The 27,728-nt window shown below is 40.5% G+C and overlaps 1 protein-coding gene across 6 annotated transcripts in view; it reads left to right on the forward strand.

Annotated features, from left to right (window-relative positions):
* MCF2L (MCF.2 cell line derived transforming sequence like) overlaps positions 1 to 27,728 on the forward strand; it is a 160,631-nt gene that overhangs the window by 16,349 nt on the left and 116,554 nt on the right. For 2 of the 6 annotated variants that reach the window (XM_061626675.1, XM_061626677.1), the window contains exon 1: positions 14,480 to 14,558. The exons of the other annotated variants lie outside the window; for them this stretch is intronic. In XM_061626675.1, coding sequence (XP_061482659.1) covers positions 14,480 to 14,558 — 79 coding nt within the window. Of the gene's footprint in view, positions 1 to 14,479; positions 14,559 to 27,728 lie in introns of those variants that run through there. 6 annotated transcript variants of the gene reach the window in all.

Raw genomic sequence — 27,728 nt, forward strand, 5'->3', positions numbered from 1 at the left:
GGGTAGGGCAGCTTCGGTTTCCAACAGCTTAATAATACTCTTCTTTGAAAAGAAGAAAAGAGGAAAAGGCAAGGGACCATACCATTGCCTGGTAAACTTGGGGAAAGGGGAGCAACCTGAGGAGGTAATTAGCCTATTTGAAAATATTGTTTTGCTGACTTTGGGGGGGGTTGCCTCTTTCTCTATGAGTGTTTTGCCAGTTTTGGAGAAGTAGTATGTGTTTGCCTGTTTGTTTGGAGTGGAGTCTGTCTGTAAAATGAATATTTTATTTTGTTCATTTACTCATTTAAAGAGAGCCAGTGTGGCATAGTGGTTAGAGTATTGGACTGTGACCTGGGAGACCAGGATTTGAATCCCCACACAGCCATGAAGCTCACTGGGTGATCTTGGGCCAGTCACTGCCTCTCAGCCTCAGAGGAGGGCAATGGTAAATTACCACCTCTGTTTACTGCTTACCATGAAAACCCTATTCATAGGGTCACCATAAGTCAGAATTGACTTCAAGGCAGTTCAATTCCATTTATTTAAAAGCATTCATATACCACTTAATATTTTTAAAAAACTGTACGAGGTATAGGCGAAATGTGCTTGTGCATGTTGGGCTTAGAGACAGTCTCTGCCTTGTACTTGTGTCCTTAGTCAAGAGACTGGTACTTTGTGACTAAACAGGCCTCTGTGGCAGCCATTGTGCACTAGGTATGCCCTCCCATGGTAGCCAAGGTTTTAGTGGGCAGGGCAGGAGGAAGAGGGGAGGAGAGGAGGAAGGGAGAGGAGAGGGGAAGGAGGGAAAAGACAGATCTGATCATTTGCATGCTTACTGAGCTCAGTGGGATTTACTCGTATGCAATCATGGCTAGGATAGGTACAACTGACCATGGGCAAGGAGGAGGGGAGAGTAGAAGGAAGAGGGAGAGAGGGGAGCAGAAGGAGGGGGAGGGGAAAGAAAGAGGCAAAAGGGAGGTGGTGGGAGGGAGGAGGAGGGGAGGGGAGAGCAGGTTTGATCATTTGCATCTTGTTAAGTTCAGTGGGATTTACTCCCATGCAATCATGCTTAGGATAGGTGAAACTGACCTGGGGGAGGGGCAGGGAGGGGAGGAGGAGGAGATTGGGTGGGTGGGCACTGGTCAGAGGGGAAGCTCCTTTTCTTCCCTTTCCAAAATGCAAAAATTATGAACAGTATTGTTCTTTTTCAGGGTTTCCCCCATCTTTTTATTCTACAGCAGGCACATGTAGCCTCCCACCCAAATTTAAACCAAAGCTGTCCCTGGCCACATCCACACCAGGCCTTTTTTCAATTTAGACAGTCATGGCTTCTCCCAAAGAATCCTGGGAAGTGTAGTTAGTGAAGGGTGCTGAGAATTGTTAGGAGATGCCCTGTTCCCCTCACAGAGCTTCAGAATGGCTGACTGCTAAACCACTCTGGCCACTGGAGCTCTGTCAGGGGAATAGGAGTCTCCTCTCAGCATCTTTCACAAACTACACTTCCCAGGATTCTTTGAGTGAAGCCATGACTGTCTAAAGTGAAATAAAGGTCTGGTAACTGTAGCTGTTTGCACAAGATAAAATAGTGGGAGGTGAAATATATTCTAGCAAAATTCTAGGTGTGCTCTATGTTTTTAATTGCCTACCTTTTCTTAAGTGGAGTGGTTTAAGTATAGCAGGCACCTTGGGCAAGCCAAATTTGTTTTTTTCCAACAGTTAAAGTCATTGCTTAAGTAGCAACATACTGTAATCAGTCTGATTTTACATCAAACTGCAGTTTCAGATTCAACTGTTAATGCACCCAAAATTGTAATAGAACATAACCTCCAGTTTGAAACATATGTCTTCACCATCATATGGCACTGACCAATAAAAAAGCTTTGAAATTAATAAAAATAAATTTGACACAGATTTCTAGGATGAATAATGAGAGAAATGTAATTTTCTAGGATAGAATCTCTGTAGAAACAGTAGTAACACAGAAAAGGAGCAAAGTAAGAACATCAACAAACAATAAAAAAATGTAATTCTCCATCTTTGGAGATGGCAGGTTGTCACCACTCACTATATGCTCAGAGGCACATGTTACCAAATTCTTCCAAGCTACACAACTAGTGGATTGGACTGTGAAAGACCAACCCAAATTGTGTTTGCATTTTTACAAATTTGTAGGGCAGTACAATAGAGAGGAGTCAGGTCTCCTGCTCCCCTGGTGCATTCACTATAGCTGCCCAATTCCCCTGCTTTTTCAAGTTTGATAGAAATATCTGTTGACTATAGGTACATTCTTAAACTGCAAGGTTTTTTGCCTATTAGTGAATTATATATGTATTAACACGGAAGCCCTATAACATGCCTCTCACGCTGTAACGAGCTTTCCCTGTACTTTGAATAATTTGGAAAAGCAGGAAGTCTGGCAGGTGCTTCTTTTCTACCAAAGGAATTAGTTCCCTTGTTTTTATTCCACATAGGCCTTAAAACTTATTTGTGCAAACTGTCTCCTACCTGCCTTAAGAACATAAGAACATAAGAAGAGCCTGCTGGATCAGGCCAGTGGCCCATCTAGTCCAGCATCCTGTTCTCACAGTGGCCAAGCAGGTGCCTGGGGGAAGCCCGCAAGCAGGACCCGAGTGCAAGAACACTCTCCCCTCCTGAGGCTTCCGGCAACTGGTTTTCAGAAGCATGCTGCCTCTGACTAGGGTGGCAGAGCACAGCCATCATGGCTAGTAGCCATTGATAGCCCTGTCCTCCATGAATTTGTTTAATCTTCTTTTAAAGCCTTGAGGGCTAATTCTGTGTTTTCACTAATGAGCAACACAATCGCATATATTTTTAGTTTAGAAAGGATGTATGTATAAAAACATAACATGAAAGCCTAATTGTTACAAACAGCAGTGGTAAACCTGTGTCTGGTCTGCACATTTTCTAGACTCTAGGTGAGAGCTCATATGCAATGCTTGTCTATGGGCAAAAAATCTCTACACACACAGGAGTAGCATATCACGGAAAGGCTCAGCTAGAATCCTTCTCCCTGTTATCCAGTCTTCTGTGTGCAGAAGGTATATACAACTGTGTGGAAGAGCATTCCACGATTTCACCCCCACCTGCAGTCTTAAGTGGTACAGTCTAGACCAGGAATTTCTAACTTGTGGCCCTCCAGATGATGTTGGGACTTCAGCTGCAACCTTCTGTGCTGGCTAGGGATGATAATGCAACAAGAGGTGAGATCTAACCTGTCTGGACCAAAGGCTTAGCATCATCTGCTGTTTGTCAGAACTATCCCAAATAAACAACCACAGAAAGTGGTTATATAAGTGTAGTCTAAACCGCCAACAGAAGTCTAAGGCATTTGAGATGGGGAGAGACTTGATTTCCTAACTCTTACTCCCCAGTAGGTGTTGCTGTTGCATCAATGTGGCAGACTTGATGACAGAGAAGACAGAGAATTTAAAGCAAGAAGATGAAAGCAGGACTTTAATTACTTCACGGGTTGGCAATGATTGTCAAAGCGAAGTGTATAGCACCTAGGGGAACACAGAAACCCTGGTGAGTGAGTCCTGTTCCCTTCAAATCTCCTTCCTTAGCCTTCTGAGTAACCTGAGTTGTAAGTTAAAAAAAATCCACACAACAGATAATTTGGCTTCTAAATGTAATACATAAAAAAGAAGTAATTGAGCCATCGGTTGTTCAACTTTTGAACAACCCATATGTTATTTCCAAAAGTGAGCAAAATATGCCTGGTTAAAATGTCCAGTAAATCTCTTTCAAGCAAATGAGGATTTTCCTGCCAAAACTCCCACCCTTGTGGTAAAACATGTGACTGCTCTGTTTCCAAGGAAACCAGTTTGCTGCAAAGGGACTGCATGAGTTTGACTCTGTCAGCTGTACTGCTGTTGATTGTGTGGCTGCAGATTTGGGAGTTAATATTAGCACTTGAACTTTTTTTTCTTTAGTCAGATGATGAATGATACATTCATTAAACTTCCTGAAGTAAATATTTGGGGTGAAATAGGATTGGAATTTTGAAGAAAGCATATGAATTCCTGGGGCACTAGTTCCCCCTGCTAAATAATGGGGAATGGATGTTTCTTTTAGTATATTGAATCTGAGTTTGGAGAGTTCCCATATTTGCCTCTTCAAAGTATTTTCACAGATTATGGAGCCAGGAGAGTGGCTGTATACTATAGTCAGCATGAATTTTTCGCATTCTGCAATGTTAAATTGAAAATAGTCCCCCCCCATGCCATTCTGATGCTTCCAATAAACTCATTTCAAAACAAAACCTTACAAAACCTATAGTCCTGAACTCAGAAATGCTTGCTTTTCGACCCTCTGAATTTTCATGGCAGTACACAAAACAGTCAGAGAGAATCAAGAGTTCAAAGTGTAAAAAGAGAGGAAAAACCCAGACCCCTTTGAGACTTTTTTCTGCCAGTTCTCATAATCTGTTGAAATGAATTAAAAATCAGCCATGTTCACAGAGTACCTGTAATCCTATTACTGGCCTTGCCCCATACTCTGACCTTCATCCTCTACAGTTTAAAAATGCCTGGCTGATTTTTAATTAATATAAGAAAATAAGCATTGAACTCAATCATAAGGCCGGGCATAGTAAGAACCAAATGTCAGTGTTCTAAAAGCCAGACTTCCAGCTTCTGGGCTTGCCTAATCAGGGGGCCTTACCCACACCAGACTTTTATTTCACTTGAGATAGTCATGGATTCCCTCAAAGAATCCTGGGAAATGTAGTTTGTGACGGATGCTAAGAGGAGAATCCTATCTCCCTGACAGAGCTCCAGTGGCTAGATTGGTTTAACAGTCAGCTGCATTGATTGAAGCTCTGTGAGGAAAACAGGGCCTCTCCTAGCAACTCGCAGCACCCTTCACTAACTACACTTCCTAGGATTCTTTGGGAAGCCATGACTTTCCAAAGTGAAATAAAGGTCTGGTGTGGATGTAGCCAGGGACAGCTTTGGTTTAAATTTGGGTGGCAGGCTACATGTGTCTGCTGTAGAATGAAAAGGTGGGGGAAACCCTGAAAAAGAATGATACTGTTCACAATGTTTTCCTTTTGGAAAGGGAAGGAGCTTCCCCTCTGACCAGTGCCCACCCATCCAATCGCCTCCCCTCTCCCTTCCTCCCTCCTTCTCCCCTCCCCACCCTGCCCCTCCCCCAGGTGAGTTTCACCTATCCTAAACATGATTGCACAGGAATAAATCCCACTGAACACAAAAAGCATGCAAATGATCAAACCTCCCCTCTCCTCCTCGTCCCTCCTATTCCCTCCCTCTTGCCCCTTCCCTCCCTCTCCATTTACCCCTCCCTTCCCCTGCCCATTCCAATCCCCTCCTTCCCCTCCCTCTCCCCCATGGTCAGTGTTACCTATCCTAAACATGATTGCATGGGAGTGAATCCCATTGAACTCAATACGCATGCAAATGATCAAACCTGCCCTCCCCTCCTCCCTCCCATCCCCTCCCTTTTGCCCCTTCCCTCCTTCTCCCCTTCCAATCCATTCCTGCCCTGTCCACTCTTTCTCCTCCCTTCCAATTCCCTTCCCCCTTCTCCCCCCCCATGGTCAGTTTTACCTATCCTAGCCATGATTGCACGGGAGTAAGTCCCATTGAACTCAATAAGCATGCAAATGACCAGACCTACCTTTCCTCTCTCCTCTCCCTACCTTCTTCCTTTCCTCCCTTTTTCCTTCTTCCTCCTCCTCTGCCCACTCCAGGCCTCCCTCCCCATGGTCAGTTTTGCCTGTTGTAAGCATGGTTGCACGGGAGTAAATCCCACTGAACTCAATAAGCATGCAAATGATCGATCCATTCTCAGCAAACTTGCACAGGATCCCATTTCTTACCTCCTGGATTAAAAAGCAAAGAAATTCACTAATAGGCAGAAAACCTTGCAGTTTAAGAACGTACCTATAGTCAACAGATATTTCTATCAAACTTTAAAAAGCAGGAAAATTGGGCAGCTATAGTGAATGCACCAGGGGAGCAGGAGACCTGAACTCCTCTCTGAGATATTGGACTGCCCTACAAAGTTGTCAAAATGCAAACACAATTTGGGTTGGTCTTTCACAGTCCAATCCACTTCCTGTGTAGCTTGGAAGAATATCTCAGAGATGAGGTCAGGTCTCCTGCTGCCCTCGTGCATTCTATAGTTTTTCATGATCTACACATCAAATGCTTTGCTGTAATCTAGAAAGCACAAGGTGATTTCCTTCTGAAATTTCTTGCTCCGTTCCATTATCCAACATATGCTTGCGATATGATCTCTGGTGCCTCTTCCCTTTCTAAATCCAGCTTGGACATCTGGCATTTCTCATTCCATATATGGTAAGGGCCTTTGTTGTAGAATCTTTCTTGCATGGAATATTAAGGCAATAGTTCGATAATTACTGCATTCCCTCAGATCCCCTTTCTTTGGAATTGGGATGTATATTGAACGCTTCCAGTTTGTAGGCCATTGTTTAGTTTTCCGTGTTGGTTGACAAATTCAGTCTCAGTAACTTGTAGCAACTCTACTGGTATGCCATCTGTTCCTGGTGATTTGTTTCTTCCAAGTACTTTAAGAGCAGCTTTCACCTTGCATTCTAAAATTTCTGGTTCTTCATCATATGGTTCTTCCATGAATGAATCTGTCATCCATGTATCTCTTTTATATAGTTCTTCAGTGTATTGCTTCCATCTGCCTTTTATTTCATCTTGGTCAGTCAGTGTGTTCCCCTGTTGATTATTCAACATCCCTACCCTTGGTTTAAATTTCCATTTAATTTCTCTAATCTTTTGGAATAGTGCTCTTGCTCTGTCCTTTTTGTTGTCCTCTTCTGTTTCTATACAATAACTATTGTAATAGTTCTCTTTGTCCCTATGTACTAGTTGCTGTATTATTGCATTTAGGGCTCTAACCGTGTTTCTATCTCCTTTTGCTTTTGCTTTCCTTCTCTCTTTAACCATTTGAAGAGTTTCTTCAGTCATCCATTGAGGTCTTTCTTTTACTAGAGGTATTGTCTGCTTGCATTCTTCCCTGATAATGTCTCTGACTTCACTCCATAGTTCTTCTGGTTCTCTGTCAACTAAGTTTAAAGCCTCAAATCTGTTCCTTATTTGATCTTTATATTCTTCTGGGATATTATTTAAATTGTATTTTGGCATTATGATTGCTTTGTTCTTCTTCTTTAGCTTTACTCTGATTTTCGATATGTCCAGTTCATGATCTATACCACAGTCTGCTCCTGGTCTTGTTTTTGCAGAAAGTATGTAACTTGTCCATCTTCTGCTACCAATTATATAATCAATTTGTTTCATATGTTGCCCATTTGGTGATGTCCACATGTACAGCAGTCTTTTTGGTTGCTCAAAAAATGTGTTTGCAAGAAACAAATTATTGGCTTCACAGAATTCAATAAGTCTTTCTCCTGCTTCATTTCTATCTCCTAAGCCCCATTTCCCCACAATTTCTAGTTCTTCTCTGTTCCCTACTTTTGCATTCCAGTCCCCCATGATTATCAGAACAATTCCTTCAATTATGGCACTGTTATTCAACCTTGGGTCACCAGATGTTCATGGACTACAGCTCCCATTATCCTCAGCCAGCTTAGCCGCTGGTCAAGGGATCATGTGAGTTGTAGTCCAACAACACCTGGAGGCCCTAGTTTGAAGAGCAGTGCATTATAGAATGCTTTAAAATAGGTAGCCATCTCTGCGAATAAAACTTTATAAGGAGGGTGCTCAAACAAGTGGGACCCTGTATTCTAAACATGAATCTCCCTTCCTGGGTCCCTCATGCATGTACTCACTATTTTTTATTTTTTATTAAATTTGTATTTTGCTCTTTCTCCCAAATGGAGACCAGTCCAGTATGCAATTGCACACCTTTTTGTTAACCATGTATCACAGCAGATTCCAAGAGAACAGCAGAACTGTTGCTTTATTAAACAGAAGATAAACAGGATTAGGTCTGAGAGCAGCTTAAACAGAACTGAACTGGCAGAGGGTCCAAACACAGGCAACATAAATCCCACCTACTGAGTTACGGGAGCAATTATTGCAATCAATCTCCTTTTAACAGTTTGCATACCATACAATGAATAGAATGGGGCTGCGAGCTGATTTTAATGGCAAAATGGACGCACGGATGAAAAGTGCAGAACCTTCCCTCTGCTTAGCTTCCCGTGGCCCCTCTCTAAGTGTTCTTTTCCCAGATGAGCGCACTTCCAATATTGGAGTTGGCTGAGAAGCAAAGCACTTGGGGGAGGGCAGACAAACAGGCTGCAGGGAGGTAACCTTTTGGTGATGAGGGGAACATTCTACACCCTTCACCCATGCAATTCTTCTGGTGTTTAAGATTGACATACACACACCCTTATATGTTGCTGGAGTAAATCCATGTTCAAAATGTGATACTGTTGCATCTAGTTAACACTGGGATGGCATTGTGTGCAAGAGTAGGTTTGTTTGTAACATTCTATTTGTAGATTTAGTCACTTGATTTAAAAGTACTAGGGAGGGACAGAGACAGAAACCTGTGTGGAGCCTGCTGGGCCTGGAGCAGAGCCTGGCACAATCTGGCATTCACTGACTTTTCAGATCCTAATTTATCAGGTAACCAATATTATCATCCTACTGTTTACTAAATGCAACAACTTCAGTATATTAGCTTCAGCTTATAGCAAGGAGGACAGTGTCCCATACTGGACCAGGAACATTTCCTGCAGGTACTGTTTTTGAATAGAGTCAGTCCTCTGTCAATCTTTATTGCACCAAAGCTATACTATCCTACTACTTGTAACTGATCTTCTATGTCAAAAGTAAGATTTGACGGCTCCCTTAATTGTTTGGCCAACATTTTCTCTAGCTGACATGCACTTTAAAGGATCCTGCATGTGATCCCCAGATTACCATTCATAATCCACCTATGTGTTGCTCTCTGAACTTTCCCAATATACAATAATCTGTGTTGTACCATAACTAATATTTAATCATTCAGAAGTACAGTTGCTACAGAAATCTCTTACAAATCCTCCCCAAACCCACTTTAGGCAAGGTGGACACGAGGACTGTTTAATTAGGCTAGTTTCAGTCCTAGTGTATGCTATTTTACAAATATACTGGACTATAAGAATCACTTGATAAAATGGTAGGAAGTTATCCTATAGAAATAAAAATACAGATTTATTTATATGCTTTATTTATGAATCTCTTCATCCTGAAGTGATTTAACAATAAAAACATTAGCTATTAAAATGATTTGAAGTCCATTATAGATCTGGACTGGGATAAAAATATCCTCTTAAAAAAGAGAGAGATGACATAATCTCTTGTGTTTCCTTACTAAAAATTAGAGAGAAGGAATGCTGATCTTGGGGGCAATCCCATGAGTGTCATGTCTGGTTTCATCCTCATTAATATGAATAATGGAAATGCCTTCTTGTATTTTTGCTGCTGTTGTGTGATGGGGCAAAGCTGTCACATAGTTGCAATGTAAACCTGTTTGGTAACTGCAGGTTCAGACATTTCATGGTGTATTCCTGTTTTATAGCTTTGCCATGGAGTCTGGGATGACGTCCCCTCAGGCGGTAGGACTTAAACCCAGGTCTCCAAGACCCACTTTAATTCTCTCCAGTGACTGCCACTAGCCTTGTTAAAATGCCCATGTGAATTGGTACATTCCATGGGCTCTCCTACAGTGTCATGCGTAATGGAAGTCAACTCAAAGAAAAACTTGATGCAGCTTGGTTATTTAAAAATAAAATGATATATCATTTGATAGTCCCAAACTTTTTCTCAGTACTAATATATCAAAGCCCTTCATTTTTTAAAAAAGGTTAAATGTATCCTGTTAAGATCATTTAAGATTTTAACAATGTTTGTAAATTGTAAAGGAGGAAACAATAACAATATTGCTTCTATGATTAATGAGTTGATTCCTTCCTCAATGGTACCTCTTCTGGGTTGTGATCCAAGCAGAACTGCTTGTAAAAACAAAAGTTTAAATCATCACTTCATTGTTTGACATGCTTTTTGCAGAGTGAAAAGCAGAACTTGAATACCGGAATTCAGTTTTCTTCTGTTGTCTCTTTACTTCATCAGGTCAATTTTCTTAAAAGGACTATAGTAGCTAAGGATAAAATCAAATAATCAAAAAAATCCTGGGACTTAAATAGTACTTCTAGAAAATAAATGAAGCGAATGTTGTGCTATGAATAATGGATTGTTGGTTGGGGGGGGGGAATTCTGCCATCAGTTCAGCTGGATATGCCACAGAAGTACTTGACCAGCTTGACTGACTCTGGGTACTTCCATGTTCTTGTGATTTGTCATAAATGGAGTAGTTCATGATTTGAAATGCAATGAGGTTTTGCTGTTGGATTAATTCAACTACATTGAAAGGGAAAGTGTGGTTTTGAGTATCTTAAGTGGTTTCCTGGTGAAGTGGAATTTCTTAAGAAAATGTTATTTATAGGAAGTACTCTGCGCTACAAGGACTAAGATTAACATATCCTAGTAACCCACAAGAACAACAACAAAAATGCCTTCATTAAAGTCTGCAGTTACCCTTCACACTATTTGTGATGCAGCGACCAGGGCTCATGAAAGAACATGTAGATACGGGAGCAAAATAGGCCAGCCTTTCTCACTTTTTGAGCCAGCTGACTGATGCATATTCTGTACTTACTCTGCCTCTGTCTGTCTGTCTGTTATTTTTCTGTTTTTCACAAAATTGGGCAAGTTCAGAAAGCCCACACCATGTGGGACTCCAGGGAAAAGACTCTTCATCACAGCCTTTGCACACATGGGAGCAAAATACAGCTTGCGATCTGGTTTTGTAGAGGAAGGGTGGGCGACCCATCCCATAATACATACTGAGCCACCCCAACAACCCTGGTATCTAGTCCTGTTCCTGAGGCCCTGAGTCACAGTAAACACACATGGAATACCTTTTATACCTTCCTACCTTCTCTGGAATAGACAGGAAATAATAATATACACTTCAATCTCTCTCATTTCTCTATGTTTCTGGTTTCTTCTCCTGTCTGTCTATCCTCCTCCTCATATGGACCAAACCCTCTATAACTTAGTTTCAGAGTTGGCCATATTGTGTCTAAGCCTCCATAAAAGAACCATAGTACCCTCTCATTTCCTTATCTAACAAAACTAATTCCCCCCACCACCCACCTCCGTTTCTCTCTCCTAGAACTAATCCTGTCTAGGTCTCCCTGTATCTGCACAGGCATCCTATCTGCTTGTGTTTACTGTATATACTTGATGGACTGTGGACCATTAGGGCAAGTGGGGCACCAACTTCAGTCTTCCCTCACCCAGCCCCCACCTGCCTGCCTTCTTTCTTACAATCAATGCAGAGGATGGTGGCCCTGGCTATCAGCTTCTTCCTCCTCAGTCTCATGTTGCCCTTGTAGAACTCAGCAGGGAGAAGGATGGGGACAAAACCAGAATTAGGTGGCTCTGCCTGTCATTGGCTGTGGCTCCGCCTATTGTTTGAGCTTCCCCCATTTCACCCCACCAGTCCTAATGGTCACCAGCTACCACTGTGTATACTTATGAATAATTTTCTGGTTTGTAATAAATCCAGACCATTGTTCTTTCCCTGGAACAATAGTCTGTTTTCTATTGTTGATTCCCCCCTCCTTGTGCAAGGCACTGGCATGCGTGGCTACAGGTACAAGACCTTGGAAAACATGCTTCAGTTGGATGCACATGCACAGTGCATGTGTATGTATGGCTGGAGGTGTGAGTTATCACCTCACAAAAACCACACACCAGGTCAAGCACCCTGAAGATACTGAGGCTTTGTGCTGATTCTGCTTTTCTGCATTTTCCTCATCAACTGATGTCAAAATCTACAAATTAAGATTGGCTTTTTTCTTCTTGGGAGGGAAGTTAGAGTGGCTAACCCACAGCCCGTGAGCTTTATATTGCCCACATCTCCTCTGTCCTAGCTACTAGTGCCAATAAATGGTAGCTATGGGAAGGAATGTCGAGGGGGAGTAAAATGGCAACATCACCAAGCTGTTATTCATGGCTAAATTAATCACTTGTTGCATGAAGCTTAGAAAACAAGGTTGAGCTACCGGACCCAATTCAAGATGTTAATACTAACATAAAGGTAAAGGTGTCCCCGCACTTATAGTGCGAGTCGTTTCCGACTCTTAGGGTGACGTCTTGCGACGTTTACTAGGCAGACCGTATATATGTGGTGGGATTGCCAGTTGCTTCCCCGGCCTTTCTTTACCCCCCAGCATATGCTGGGTACTCATTTTACCGACCACGGATGGATGGAAGGCTGAGTGGACCTCGACCCCTTTTACCGGAGGTTCGACTTCCTCCTTCCGTTGGAATCGAACTCCGGCTGTGAGCAGAGCTTCAGCTGCGTTACCGCCGCTTACCACTCTGCGCCACGGATCCAAGTATCTAAAAGAGAGCCTTCCCCAGTATCAACCATCTCAGACCCTACAATCAGCAGGTGAGGCCTTGTTGGTGGTGCCACCACATGTGGCTGCCTGGTTAGTGTTGACCTGTGATAGGGCCTCTTCAGTGGTGGCTCCCTGTATGTGGAATGGTCTCCCCAGTGAGGTGTGCCTTTCTCCCTTTGTGACTTTCAGAAGGAATTTTAAAACATTCCTGTTTACTCAGGCCTTTGATGGCTCGAGGAGACTGTTCCTAGCAATCTCGAGATCACCGGATAAAAGAATGTTTTGATCTTCTAATTGTTTTTAGAATGTTTTTATTTGTAACTGTTTTAAGATTGCTTTTGTTATTTTTAAAATGTGTTGATGTGTTTGCCCCTTTGGGCTTCCTCAGGAGGAAGAGAGATATATACATTCAATAAAGAAATAATAAGGTAAAGTATTTAAATCAAATTGTAGAGGTACATCTATGCTAAGGATAGCCAGTGTGGTGTCATCTAGATGTTGCTGAACTGCAGTTCTCATAATTCCTGACTATTGGCCATGCTCTGTGGGGCTGATGAGAATTTGAGTCCAGCAACATCTGGATGTCACCATGTTGGCTACCCCTGATTTATGCAGTAGTTTACTGATTAATTATTCATCTTGATTCTTTTCAATTTGCTATCATTTTTAAATCCAACACCAAAAGGCAAAAACTGTTAAATTCTTAGCAATGTATGCTTGTATTGCAGCCTCTGTGTTAACTAGATAGTGTTGAGCTGAAACAACACAGCTGTTTGTTTTTGCAAAGATCAATACTTACATCTTTCGTTGTTCCTCTCAGTCTTTAAATCTTAGAACTTGGTCAAGCTGCCTAGATCAAGTAAGGCCTCTGCCTGAAGAAGTTCCCAACCTTAGGAAGAAGGAACTGTGGCATTCCTGATGAATTTATTTTATTTTCATTTATGTTTAATTAAATTATTTACATTGCAATTTGATTTTAAACATTTCCGCACCACCTTCCATTAAAAAAATTCAGCATGGTTCACAGCAATATTAATCCCCAAAGGATCATATCCAAAGAAACTCAGAAGCTTTAGAAGGAGGTTCAGTTCATTGCTAGCTGAAAATGTTGGGAAAGGTCCTTATATCCTCAGTAACTCATACAAATTGAGATCAGACCTGATTCTCGATCACAGTTTCTCTTCCCCAGTCCTTCCAAAACTTGATGGCCATCTCAGCGTCTACTGAGCTGAGTTGGTGTGCTGGCCACATAAATTCTGTACACTCCACTCACTGCATCTAGTTTCGCCCACCATTGGACCATGTCTAATTAAGCCCATCACTGCCTTTGAGTTGACCTTACTAAATTGGTGGATCAGAATCTTACTTCTCTGAATGAACTTCAAGTATTTCTTAAGCTAGAGACCATGCATTTAAAGCTTTTAGGAATATAGCTGAATGCCAATATCGCTTGACCCACTGGATTTCTGCTTTCAATTATTTAGTTTGTGTGGTGTGGTGTTGTTTTTAAAAAAAGCCCAAACACACACATTTAAAACTAATGTTTAGTCTAATTTAGGATTACATGCATGCTTTCAATGAAAGTGAAATTGTATAGTTTCTTTTGTTTTGTTCAGATCTCTGTTTGCTTTCGTCTCTTTAAGGAAACAGCAGGCAGCATCAATATATATGTGCTGTTGAAGCAGAGCAATGCTGGGATGTGCTTTAATCTTCCATGGAGGGAAAACTGGCTAATGAAAGCTTCACATTAATTCTGACATCTAATACCAATTCAGTGGAAGGGGGGCAGGAGGAGGGAAGAACTTTTTTTAAAGCTACATTGATGTAATTATCATTCATGCCTCTGCCTCTGAATGGCATCCTCTTGCCTGTACATTGCAGAGGAAGAGTGGTGCTTCTGCTTGCACCTCCTTTTGAGCCAATATGGGGAGGGGAGGGGGGCGTCTGTGTGGAGTAACTGAAATGCAGTACTGCTAAAGCAGCGCTGTAGGTTCACCACCATCCTGTCCATTCTTGGTGATGGGGGAAATGCTTCCTGTGAATTGTCTTTGTTAGAGAATGAGATACTGGCTAAAACCTGAAGAAATGGCTCTAGAAGAATTGGTGTGGAGATTGTATGCTGTTTCCCAGCACACTGGTAGGAGGAGCTGCAGGTCTTAAATAATGTAGTGTGTTTCACACTTTCCTTTTGTTTTTTATAGGAATTTTAAAAAATCTAGTTGTAATTGACGTGTAATGATAATTACATATGTCTGTTGAAGGAACCTTTATTTGTTTTATGAGACTAGGATGTTATTGTGCCTTTAACAGGCTTTTTTAGTAAATGAAGGTCTGTATGGAAGACTCCAGAGGAAATGTGCACTTGTTCATTGATGGCTCCTATTTCATAGAAATCAGGCACAAATCAGATAACAATTTTCCTCTGAGATTGCTTTCTAAAAATGCAAACTGAAATTGCTTGTTTAACAGAAAGGCAGTACAAGCTAATTTTAGATTGCCTCCAAACTGACTTCTTCAAATAAGAAGGAATATTTGAATCTGTTAGAAAATAATGTTTTATTCCTGGAATTACTCTCTTAATCAAGATGTTCATAGAGTCTTGAAAATATTCCTGTGAAGTTTAAAACATTTCATCATTGCTGAATTGTTGTGTACTTGTGTTGAAGTATAGAGGAACTTCCTGAATGTTGTTTGTGAAACAATGAAATGTGGAGGTACTACACTATGGGTTATACTCAACTAAGAATAGAGCCAATGAAATTAATGAACTTGTTAGTCATGTCTATTCACTTCAGTGGGTCTACTCTGACTAACATTAAATACCACCCTAAGTGTGAAATCTGTAGTTCCTAATGGTAGGCGTATCTGTTTGAAATTGAAGATAACATGTTGCTTAGTCTGATAATAATGTTGTATTTTTTGTGTATGTTCACAAGCCCAGAGCTGTTGAACAAAAGTTGCAGTCCTATCCATAAACTGGGAAATAAGCTTCATTTTATTTCAGTGGAACCTCCTTCCAAGTAACTGAATCATGTGTGCTTATTCATTTATATAGGGCTTTTATTTTGTACCACAAATGCTTTACATATATTAGCTAAGTAATCCCTATAACCACTCTATTAAAGTTGGCTACTATTTGTCTTGCTGTTGTGTGTTGTGTGTGGAGGGGGACTGAGAGATACATCTTGCCTAAGGCATCCTAGTGAGTTCATAGCTGAGCTGAGATTTGAACTTTTAATTTGTTAGCCAATGTTCTAACTGCTACCATGTACCACACATAGGGATAGAAAGATCTGTCTGTTTCAGTTCTCTCAGTTTCTCATTTTTCCCAGTGTTAAATACAGTTCTCTACATTTCTACAGCGATCTGTGATTTTTTTAAAAAAAATCCTCATGAAAATTCTCCACCATTTTAGTACAAATTTCTCCAAATAAATACATTTTTGTAGGCAGTTTTGACAAAGGTACACATTTTTGCAAGCCATTTGTCATCATTTCATGCCTTTTTCATGTTATTTTCACTCATGTATTCATTTTTATGCACATTTTCCCCTAATATATGCATTTTTGTAAATGTTGCTTAGTTGGCAAACTGCATCCCAAAATTCTAATAAATGAAAATTTCTAAGGATGGCTGTGTTTAGGTTCTCATATTGTTTCAGAAATTGCGAATTTGATATATTCTGCTTGAAATGTGAACTGAATCAAAATTCTCACCCATCCCTAACCACACAGCAGCACAAGGATAGATGACAAAAGAGGCTTCCTATTCTTACGGTGCAGTGCTTTATAAAACATATTTGCAGAATCCCATTTTGGTCCTTTTATCTCGGCCCTTTATTTCACTAAACATGATAACTTGTCCTGCTTACAACAGCACAGGAAACAGTAGCATCACCCAGAAAGAAGACTGAACAGTGTACAGATTTTCCTATACAGTCACTGACCTCTCTCCGGCCTTTTCATGTTAATAGGTATGGATGCTGTACTGCTTGCAAAAACATTGATATCCTCAAAGCCGTCTGCAAATGTTCCCTAAACATGACATAAAAACATTACTACTTGCCATACTGTGCTATGAATATTGCTGCTAGGGGTCCAAACTGTCCTTTCATTTTTCATTAAATATCTGAGCTGATTAACAAAATGGCTGATGCTACAGCTGTAGTGATTAGATATGTTAAAGATTCACTTGAAACACAGATTATCAGCCGTTTGCTCATTTTATCTGCTGCACATTGGCTCTATATTTATTGTCTTATATTGCTTTGTTCTTTGATTTGATTTGTTAATTTTTCTTGGAGTTCATTGTTTTCAAATTGTTGTAAACCATCCTGAGCTCTTTAGATGCATCAGAAGGGTGAAATATAAATCATCCTAATAAAAACACTGATTAAGCAAGTATGTTCTTAAGAGTCAGATGTTATTTATTAGTACTGGGTAGGGGTGTGTGTGTGTGTGTGTGTGTGCGCACAAGCACACTGTGGAAGGGAGGAGAGGAAGAGGTGCAACACAGTGGAGTTCAAAATACAGCCATTTAACTGAGATGCTAGTTCTTTGTGTTTCTTCTCACATGCCTCTTGTTAATAGGCTTCTATTCTGTTTATAAATGTTAAAAGACATTTCTGGTGGTGCTGTCTGTAGCTCTGTGGGTGTATAAAAACTGGATTTAGATGTCAAACTCAATCTGTGGCTTGCAATGCTCAGTAATACAGATTTTGTGCTCCCTGCCTCGTAATACAGTTTAAGGTCCAATGAAATATTTTGTGAAATGTGAATTTTGCTTTTATTTTTGTATTTCTTTTACTTTTTTTAATTAAAGTTACTTTAGCAGGAAATGTTGAGTGAATTGGATACTTCACAGAGCTCTTGGAGGAAAAACATATTTCTGTTCCAGGGATGCGAATCTAGCAATAGGGCTAGACCTAAGGACACAGTCAAGGTCAAAAGAGTTTGGTTTTAACTTCCACAAAACCTGTCACATGGACATTGCTAGAAGCCAGTATGAGAACAGAAAGAGGCATAGGTTCCAGGTATAGATATCCTCTTCATAACAGGACAATCATTAGACCAATTTACTGTTTAACCCTTTGTATTCATATAAGCTTTACAAACATGCACTTCATAAAATGCTGTAGTGCTACTTGTGTAGAAATGAGTGCCCTTTATCAGGAAAGACTCTGTGTGTGTATGGATCCACTGTATGTGGGTTAGGTTCTCTGACCCACTCACAAAAGAACATAGGTTTGCATGTGCATTTGTGTCATACACAAATCTGTGTCTTTTTTTGCAGGTGGAGTGAAGGTGGCCACAGACATAATAAAATGTGTGACAGACAAAATGTGAACAGGTGAAGCATTTACAATATATGTATTTCCATACTAGAAAATGCTTAACCTGTTGAATTTCTGCCCTCCACACAGTTTTGAAAAGCATAAGAACCCTATTTTCCCCCATGGCCAACCCTAAACCAAAGCCTATGCTGCCATTCTGTACCCACGTGATTTTCTGGGGTAAGCCCCTTTAAACACAAAGACTTACTTCTGAGTAGACATGTATACCATTGGACTATAAGTTAACCATACAGTGAATTCTTAATGAGTGACTGGTCTTTAGCTCCAACACTACAAAGAGGCTTAGGCATGTCTCTTGCTAAGTTTTCACATTTTGCATTTGCCATCTGGGGCGCAGGAGGATTCTTGAACATCCACCCACACTTACTGCTTTAGTAGTATTTGCAGTTTGCTTTTACACTTTGGGGGGGAGGGGATTCTTTAACCTCTACCCACACTTATTGCTTAGTAGTATTTGCAGAAAATAACATCTAGGGAGTATCTGATCTCAGGTACACCCACCACAGGAAAGGTGCATGCAAGGGCAAGCTACAGAGATTCCAAGGACTATAATACTGAAGCAGGAAAGGAAAGAGCACTAAAGGGGAGGGGAAAACAGCAGCTCTTTAGGACCCCAGGGACTCCTATAACCTGGTGTGGTGTCCACTCTTCAGTCACAGTGAAAACTCAGTCTGGGGGCGCTGCTCACTGTGGCCTGGCATGACAGTAGCCCCTGTACATGCTGCTTTGTGGCTTTGGTTAAGATTAAAAATTGTTACAGCGTCTTGAAGCAGGGAGACCCATATCCAGATCCTCACAACTAGTAATGAAGGTGGTTGTGTGACCTTGAGACAGTAATATTCTTTGCCTACTCTCCCTAACAGGATGGGAAAGTGTGTATGTGTCTCTGAACTCTTTGGAGGAGTGGCTGAATAGAAGCATGTAAATACATCCTGTGATTTAGGATTTCAGTTTTGAAAAGTACTATACTTAAAGAACAGGATTGGCTCTGTTTCATTAATATCTTTGTTATTATTATACTTCATAGTGTCTCACCTGCCATGAATTGTTGGCAATAATTCCCCTATTACTCACCTGTTATTTTTTTGCTTATGTTAAATGCTAGTCAAATTGTAGAGTTGTAAGGAATGAGGAGGGGCTGCATCTAATGCTCCTTGTAGAAACCCAGAAGAGGGAGAGAACAAGAATGTAGTCAAGAACATGTTAGAGGTCAGCTTCTGCAAAACAAGTCAGTACTAAGCATCTTGTCAAAAGGACCAAGTAAAAATCCAGAACCCAAGCCCTTAGATCATGTTCAGTGAAGAAATATAGAGCAAGGGCAGTTGCAGTCATTGCCATCAGCCTCTTGCTACTTCCTGTATAAACAAGTAAATAAGGTTGAGATTGTACCATCTGTGTCCAGTTGACATAGCCTTCCCAATACATGCGTATCAAGTCATCTTTATTGAACCCTCTCTCCTAAGACACAACCCCCACTCAACATATTCAACCATCCAGAACATAGAATAGCACAAGCAGAGACTACAGCATAAATATCTTCCACAATGGGCTGCAGCAAGTTTACTGCCATGTGCATGCATATGTCAATGCACATATATACACATATGTGGTCTTTGGGTATACTTGGTAAAATACCAAAAATGATTTAACAGCCATAAAAGGTTTCAAGTTGATGCACAGAATTATTAAATGTTACAAAATGAATGGGCCATTTCTAATACAAAGGAGGAAATCCAGCTTTTAGTCATATCTCTGATTTTATTGACGTTTCTCTTTTTGTCAGTAGTGACCACTCCTGTACAAAGTAATATGGACATACCAAAAATTCTTTTGCATAGTCTTATCCCACTCAAAAAAACAGTCACATTAACACATGCCAGTAACCTGAAGGATAGGGAGGGAGGGGAACCCCTACAATTTCCCATGGCCACCTCCTATGCAGACTACCTATGTATTTAACATTTTACTATGACATTTATTTTATATAACCCTTTCCTACCTCAAAAGCAATGCATTTTTTCACTCTTAAAATTTTTAGTTCATTACTAAAAATCTTGTTCTTAATTCTTCCCAAAAAAATGCAGAAAAACCAAGAGAGTAACTCCAAGTGCCAAATTCATTTTTAGTTGATTTTTAAAAGTTACAGTAGAAGTATAGAATTTCTTTTCACATAAACACATAGTGCTGCCAATTTTCTTGGTTTACCATGTCAGGCATACCAATTTTCTAGAAGCTAGGACTCAATACTACAGTTTTATATACATGTATAGAACAGCAAAATGGCTAGTCAATGCATTCAGGCATGCTGAATGGAGAAACAAAATACTGTTGAATAATTCCCTCTGTTTCTAGTCTTCAGGGGGAGATAGTTATTGCTTATGTAAAGTATTGCCCTGGCATCCTATGGGATGAAGGGTGGGTCTACAAATGCAAATAATAAATATGTAACCAAAACACCATCACTCATGCACAAGACCTGTTGCCCTCCAGATGTTGTTGGACTACAAATTCCATTAGCCCCAGCCAAGCATGGCCCATGGTCAAGGATGATGGCAGCTGTAGGTCAGCAACCTCTGGAGGTCTATAGTTTTTTGAGATCATTTTTGATAGCATACACTGAAAATTCCAAATATGCTTCCAGTGTGTTGGGGCTAAATTGTTGGTGTTTATGTAAAGTAGCATGCTTTTTGGGAGACCAAATTCTATGAAATTTGTGGCAATTATTCACTCTACTAAGCTGTCTGTTTAGAAACACAATTTGAGTCCCTGATCATTTTGGGTCTAAGATTATTTTCAGACTAGTAATGTTTTGTGTGTGTGTCGCTGTCCTGGGGGTGGAGGAGCAATGTTCAAGGTCTGGTTCCTGTGAAATTTCTCACCTTTTTAGTATTACACAGAGATTGCTGGCTATAAATAAAACTTGATAAAGCCTGTTTTCTCTTGGGAGACACAAGTAATGGACCACATTAAAAACTTCAAGACTGGGAGCTAACACAGTTGCCTTGGATTGGCTTTTAAGTTATCAAATATTTTCAGATTTATTCTTTCTCTCATTTTAACATATTGCATAGCTATGAAGATACCTGCATCTGTTTTAATTGGCTGCTATCCTGCATATTTTAATTTTCATGTAACTACTATTACACTACCATTTTTATTCATTCTGACATTGGCAAAATCTCATGAGATTATTTCTCTTCTCTCCCTTTACTTTGTTTTAAAAATTGCTCTGAGAACTGAAACTATTTGTTTTAGAGCACCATGTATTAGGAAGCAATGGGAATTTATAAACTGTATCTCTTCACATCACAATCTTAAGTATGGGAGGAGCAATCTTGAAAACCCAGGCCTTTTGTTTTACAGCAATATGTTGTGATTCATATTATTGGAGGGGGGACTTAGTGAAAGATGATTTTATTGTGAATACATAGTGTAGATAAAAATGTACCTATGATGGGAATATGTGACATGTTATGATAGAAGTTATAGAAAAGGATAATCATGTGATCATGGCCAGAGGGCTTCCTCCTTATTCCATGGCATATTTATTGGCTTGCCCAATTTACTGCATTTTATACGCAGGTACATATTACTAATTTTAGTAAATTTACAACATGGTTGCTTCCCCCTTGCCTTGGTTCCAATAGTTTACATATTTTGTTGTGTACACTATGCTAAATCTGGATCCCAAACTATTTAAGGCATTGGAAAATGTTCAGTTTGAATTTTTCAGGAATTTTCTCTTGCTGTGAATATCAAGGCTTCCAACTAGATGGGAACAAAATAACTTTGAGGATTGTGGCTGCATATGCAAGCAATATTAAACCTGGTAGCGTTAACAAGAATGAATTGCAGTAAGCCTTGAGCACTCCCGTTTTCTTTTTCTAATGAGGCCAAGAAATGGTGAAATTTTAGATTAGCTGCAGCTTGGTATCTGGTCTGCACCCCCTAAGATGTGGTTAATTTGAACTTGGGTTTCTGTGAAATAAGCTAGCTTCATACGCTGGAAGAATTGAAGGTGGCTTGTTGCAACACACCATAGTTAACATTAACCAAATTTTGTCCAAGGTCAGAGATCATGGCAAGCTGCAGTTAATGTAAAACAGAAGCAAAAGCTCCCCAACTTCTTGTGGCCATGCTGGAGGACACATTGGCGGGGGGGGCATGGTCCAAAAGTTTTGCTGTGGTTTGTCTTTGTAATGCTAAACCATGACATAGTGTTTCATGCAAGCAAGGCCAGAACATGACCAAATGCTGCAGGTCACCTATTTCTGCTCTAGTTTGAGTCTGTGCCCATAACACAGGTTATGTCTTGTTCCTGCCTGACTTAGGTGCAGACAGCAACAGATTTGATTACTGATGCTATTCTAAATACGCCTCAGCCTCAACTGTGAAGTCCAGGCTTCTCTATTGGTGGTAGTTGTGGTAGGGGCAAAACTGTAGTAATTGCAGCATATCTAATAGCAGTAAAGATGTTTTGTGGATACCCTAAAAAACTTCAGACAAAAGCAATTTTGAATCATTGTAAAAACTGACATATTCCTTGGTTATTTAGGGATGCAGCTGCAGCTTGAGCAGCTTGACTTTGGTCTGGTAGCGGAGGACAGAGGAAATTAAAACAGGCTTCGACATTTTGGGATTCTTGCCAGGTTGGGGAAGGAAAAGTGGACTGACTACTTCAACACTCCCATTTTATGTTGTGATTTGTGTGAGTAAGAACCAGTCCACTATAACTCTTTTCTTATGAAAAACTGGTGGCCTCTGGAGGAAGATTGTGGGGGCAAGCACCACTCACTTCCTTGGTGGAGAGGGAAGTCTGTTTTTTGGGGTTTGGTTAAGTTGGAGTAGTTGATCTAAACACACCTTTTCAGAACATTTTTTTAATTAGTAACGTTGTGGTCCAGTGCAACCTGTGTGTTATTCCAGTCTCTTCTGGGATTAACTGGCAAATTTGAAGCCTTGTAGTGAATGGGTTTATCTGTGTCAGTGTGTTGACAGGTAGAGACTTCTCTGTTAGAGTTTCTGCATCTGTTTTCTTTTCTCTACCAGAATCAAGAACAATAAATTTATCTAAATGTAATTCTCTTAAACAAATGTATAAATGAAACAGCCCATTGCTGATCTAAGATTCAGATAAAATAAGATGGCAAAAGAACCCACCAGATGACACGCCTCCTTCCACATGCAGAACTTGACTGGCTCTGAATCTTAGTTCAGTATGCGTGACTGAACAGCATCTTCTATCACACCTGAGGACAACCAGATAGCTTGGGGATCTCAAGGGGGGATTGGGTGATGCAGGAGAGGGCACTGCCACATCTACTGCCTGAAGTGCCCGCCTTGTACTGCCTAATGGTGAGACCAGTTCTTGTTGGAAGTGGGGCAAGAGCAACTTATGTTTTGTTCTTTTGTTTAAGCTCCAGAAGGGAGATAGAGCTAGGGTCCTCCAGATGGATAGGCTTGTTTATTTTTACCTGTGATGCCCTGACTGACTTCCTTACGTCTTTACCTGCCCCTCCTCCTCCTACCCTTTCCATTCCTTTGTTCTCCGACTGTCCGGGAGAGAGGAGACATCCCTTTGTCTCTGCTCTCTCCAAGCATGGGGCTGTCTCCTACACCTGGGAGTAATGCCTCCAACTTAGTTAGTTAGTTAGTTAGAACTAGGTATGCCTTTTCTATCTACTATGTATTTCTCTAAATAAAGTAGCTTTTCTTATTTTACTAAGTCTCCAGTCTCAGTGATGCTGATGCAGGGTAAAAGCCTGCTTTCTTAGGCAAACGCACGCACACACTGGCACACTTGCATTTCAACATCTGCTGTTACTCTGCTGCTGTGGTGTTGCTTTAAACTAAATGAAGCACACAAATTACACACAGCGCAACAGTTCTGACCCAGTGTGTCAGTTAAGCTGCAGCAAAATTACTAAGAGGTGAAAGAGCCCGACAGCTTTACTGCTGTAGACAAAAGTTCACATTTCGTCTGATAAACTTAACATAATTTACTGTGTTTGGATTGACCAGATATTGCAAGTGTATGATGGCAGAATAATTGTGGCTAGACAAAAGAAAATACTTATTCACACAGCACATAATTGAACTATTGGAGTTCGCTCCTGCAAGAGTAAGTGGTGGCCACCAACTTGGAGGGCTTTGAAAGAGGATTAGACAAATTCATGGAGGATATTCAGAGGCAATATGCCTCTGAATACAGGTGGGAAGAGCACTTATGTGCTCAGGTCCTGCTTGTGGGCTTCCCACAGGCATCTGGTTGGCCACTGTGAGAACAGGATGCTGGACTAGGTGGGCCTTTGGCCTGATCCAGCAGCCAGGTTCTTCTTAGGTTCTTATGAGTCTTCTGTGCATATTCTTATTTCTGATTCTTCTGTGCACCAGATAAAAGTATGAGCGAAGTATTGTTTGTAAAGCTCTCCTGTCAAGACAGAGCCCATTATTATAAAATGTGATTTTATGAAATGTAGGCAGTCTCTATAGCCCTTGACCTTCAGGTAGCCTAATGCAAGTCACGTTGATTTTCCCTTGGACAATCTGAGTAAAAAAACAATTCCTTTAATCTTTGTAGACACAGTGTCTGGTTCTCACATAATCAGAACTCCCATCTATTTTTAGGCACCTTTCTCATCGAAAGCTTTTTGCTTCTGTTTGCTTGCTTTCCTCTGAGGAAATGGTTTCTGTATCCTCCTCCTTTGTTAAAGGATCCTCTGCTTAACTAATCAAATAAAAACAAAAGCAAGTTCCATAACTGCTTCATATTTGAAATGGTGCTGGTGGTTTTTCTGTTTTATCAGTGAATTCCCATATTTTGTGACTTCTTTGGGGATTACAGATTCACCAGTTGCTAGACTCATGCAATCTTGATTACTAACTGTGTGATGTGCTAGTGTTTAAAGCTTCTGCTGCTTTGAATGCAGTATAATAAGCCGTAGAAAGGGGATAGTATCTTTTTTTCTTGACCTGCTTTTATGGAGCTGAGATGCTTTGCTAAGTTTGCAGAACAACTGTGTGGAAAAACTCATATTTGTTTTATTTATTTATTTATTTATTTAAAAATGTTATGCCACATATCTCAAAGCAGTGTATAGAACATAACAAAGTCATATATATCATAAACCAAATACCAGATACACAAGAAAGTAACATCAGCTCAATTAACAGAACATCTAGCACCTAGTTTGCCAGGCAAAAAAGATGGACCTTGACAATCCTTTCTGAAAGCAAGTAAAGAATCAGACGTCCACGCTTCAGTGGGGAAATGATACCATTCAGCTATGTGCCCAATAGTGCATTAAAGTTATGGTGTAAAATAGATTACTGTTAATCACTCTTAAAGTAATCACCAACTCACCAAGAACAAAAAGTGAGCAATAGTTAACTGTTATGTTAATACTATTTTGCACCTTGACAGATTTTTTTTTATTTTTATCCTGTAATATTTAAGGAAGAAAATGCTACCTATCATGAAGTACACTTTGTTTTTCTGTCTTAATATATCAATCTCTTGCTATATGTCATGGGCCCCAGGACACTATAAAGTATCAAAGTACTTTATTCTTATGACTATTTAATGAAAAGTGGGAGGGGATACTTTAGAAAAAAAATGAAAGTAAGTTTCACAGAAGGATCTTTGTCTGAATTACAGTAGCAAATATTCTGAAGTTGTATAGCCATAAAAATGGGGGATATATATTTGAGAAGAGTCTTCAAAGAATTCCTGAGTTACTGAATTGCCAACTGATAAGAATGAGTTTGTCTGTCTTGGGTCAGGTTGTTTTATTAAATAATTTAATGCTTTTGTTTCTTTACTTTTATCTGAAACAAACCTGCTTATAGGATGAAAAAAAAATGGACTGCCTTCAAGTCGATTCCGACTTATGGCAACCCTATGAATAGGGCTTTCATGGGTAAGTGGTATTCAGAGGTGGTTTACCACTGCCTTCTGTGATGCCCCTGTAAATGTTGTACAGTAATTATGGTAAGTGTCAGTTTTGTAGACTAAATGAAGTAAGTAGAGTGAGTGAGAGGGGGGAGTACATGGGTTGGAATGTTGAAGAATGCTGAGTTGTGATTGGCTGAGCATCTGGGTGGTTGAAGGTATAAATGAGAGAATAACAGTTGGAGAGGGGTTGGTTGTTGGTTCTGAGTTTTGGAGGGGTAGATTTGTGTTTAGGTGGGTACTGAGGCAGGTTTTAGGACCAAGATATATAAAGAGAAAATGATGATATGTACCCATACGCATGTTGACTGAACATAAAGTAATATTGTTTATTCCTTGTGTTAATAAATAAATAGTTTTGGTTTAACAACTCGCTTGATCCTTGGCTGGGATATTACAGACCAGAAGGGTGGGTAGAACAAATACCAAAGCTGGAAACAGTATCAATGGTGGCAGCGGGTGAAGGGATAGTGTAACAGTAGCATGTATCCAAAGCAACTCAGGGCTGTAATCTTTAAAGGCAGAAAGATACAGTGGGGTTGTGGCCTGTAAGTGCACCCAAACACTATGTAGCAATCTGTGGAGGAGACTAAGGCACAGTCTCAGGGCAGTATTGCATTACAGTGTCAGGTGGCGCAGTCTAGTAGTGGGATCGTAAGACCTGTGCTGGGGCCAGTGTGAGAGATCCGTTATGAGACCAGACTGCAGGTGGGGGTCTGACATCTTCCTCTGAGGCTGAGAGCCAGTGACTGGCCCAAGGTCACCCAGTGAGCTTCATGGCTATGTGGGGATTCTACTCCTAGTCTCCCAGGTTGTAGTCTGACACTCTAACCACTATGCCACACTAGAAGACTTTATTTCAGTAGATCGTCTTAGGAGTAGTTATAAAAAAGAGTCTTCTATGGTGGTTGTGATTCTTTGAATTGAAAGTTAAAATACAGTTTAGGGATAGTTCTGATATAATAAGAAACAATGATTTCCTGCTACGTTAACAAGCATGCATGAACCTCAGGCTTAGGCTTATACCCTCCCTATATACACCCTATTCATAGGGTCGCCATAAGTCGAAATCGACTTGAAGGCAATCCATTTCATTTCATATACACCCTACTCTTACATGACTGTGAGGAGGAAGTCAGAAATGTTTGCTTCATTCCTCACAAAGCTGTGGCTTAAACTATGGTTTGTTAGAACAAGCCAGGATCCAACCATGATTTCAGATAACTTATTTTGCTAGCTCTGCAACTGGCATACCCGTCAGTATAATATTTTCAAAGCTTTTCAGTGTAATGAACTTGTTGGAAATGTGGCAAGAGCAACTCCCATTTGCTTCTCTGTGCATGCCAGAGGGCAGATAGGCTGTCACTGACCTATACACATCTTATTTGTCTTCCTTCCATGTAAACTGATAGGGAGTGGACCTCGCCTCTAACTCCCCTTCCTGTTTACCTTTTCTTTGTTTGACTGCCAAGAGAGAGAGAGAGACATCTTGCCTTTATATCTCTCCTTTAGCATGGGGCAATGCCCAAGCCCAGTTGAATCCAATGGAACTTCCTTCTGTGTAGACTTGTATTGGATTGCCAACTTAGTTAGCTAGAACTAGTGCCTTTCCTGTCATGTATGCATTTCTATTAATAAAATAGTCTTTTCTTATTTTTTAAAAAAATCTAAAGTCTCAGTGATTCTAAGCAATGTAAAACCTTGCTTTCAGGTAAACCACTCAGGCTGCACAGAACGCTGAGCAAGCTACCCTAAGCCAAACTCTGCTAATTTACAAATACTTTAAATTTACAGCCTTTCCCAACCAGTGTGCCTCCAGATGTTGTTGGACCACAACTCCCATCAGCCTCAGCCAGCATTGCCAATGGTCAGGAAAGATGGGAATTGTGGTCCAACAACATCTGGAGGCACACTGGTTGGGAAAGGATACTCTAACAGAACTGACATTTGGTTTTTATGTCCCAGCACGTTACCTTTGGCTCATGCTTTTTGTTACCCCCTAT

The sequence above is a fragment of the Rhineura floridana genome, chromosome 5, assembly GCF_030035675.1.
Source record: "Rhineura floridana isolate rRhiFlo1 chromosome 5, rRhiFlo1.hap2, whole genome shotgun sequence".
In the NCBI taxonomy this organism is placed as follows: domain Eukaryota; kingdom Metazoa; phylum Chordata; class Lepidosauria; order Squamata; family Rhineuridae; genus Rhineura; species Rhineura floridana.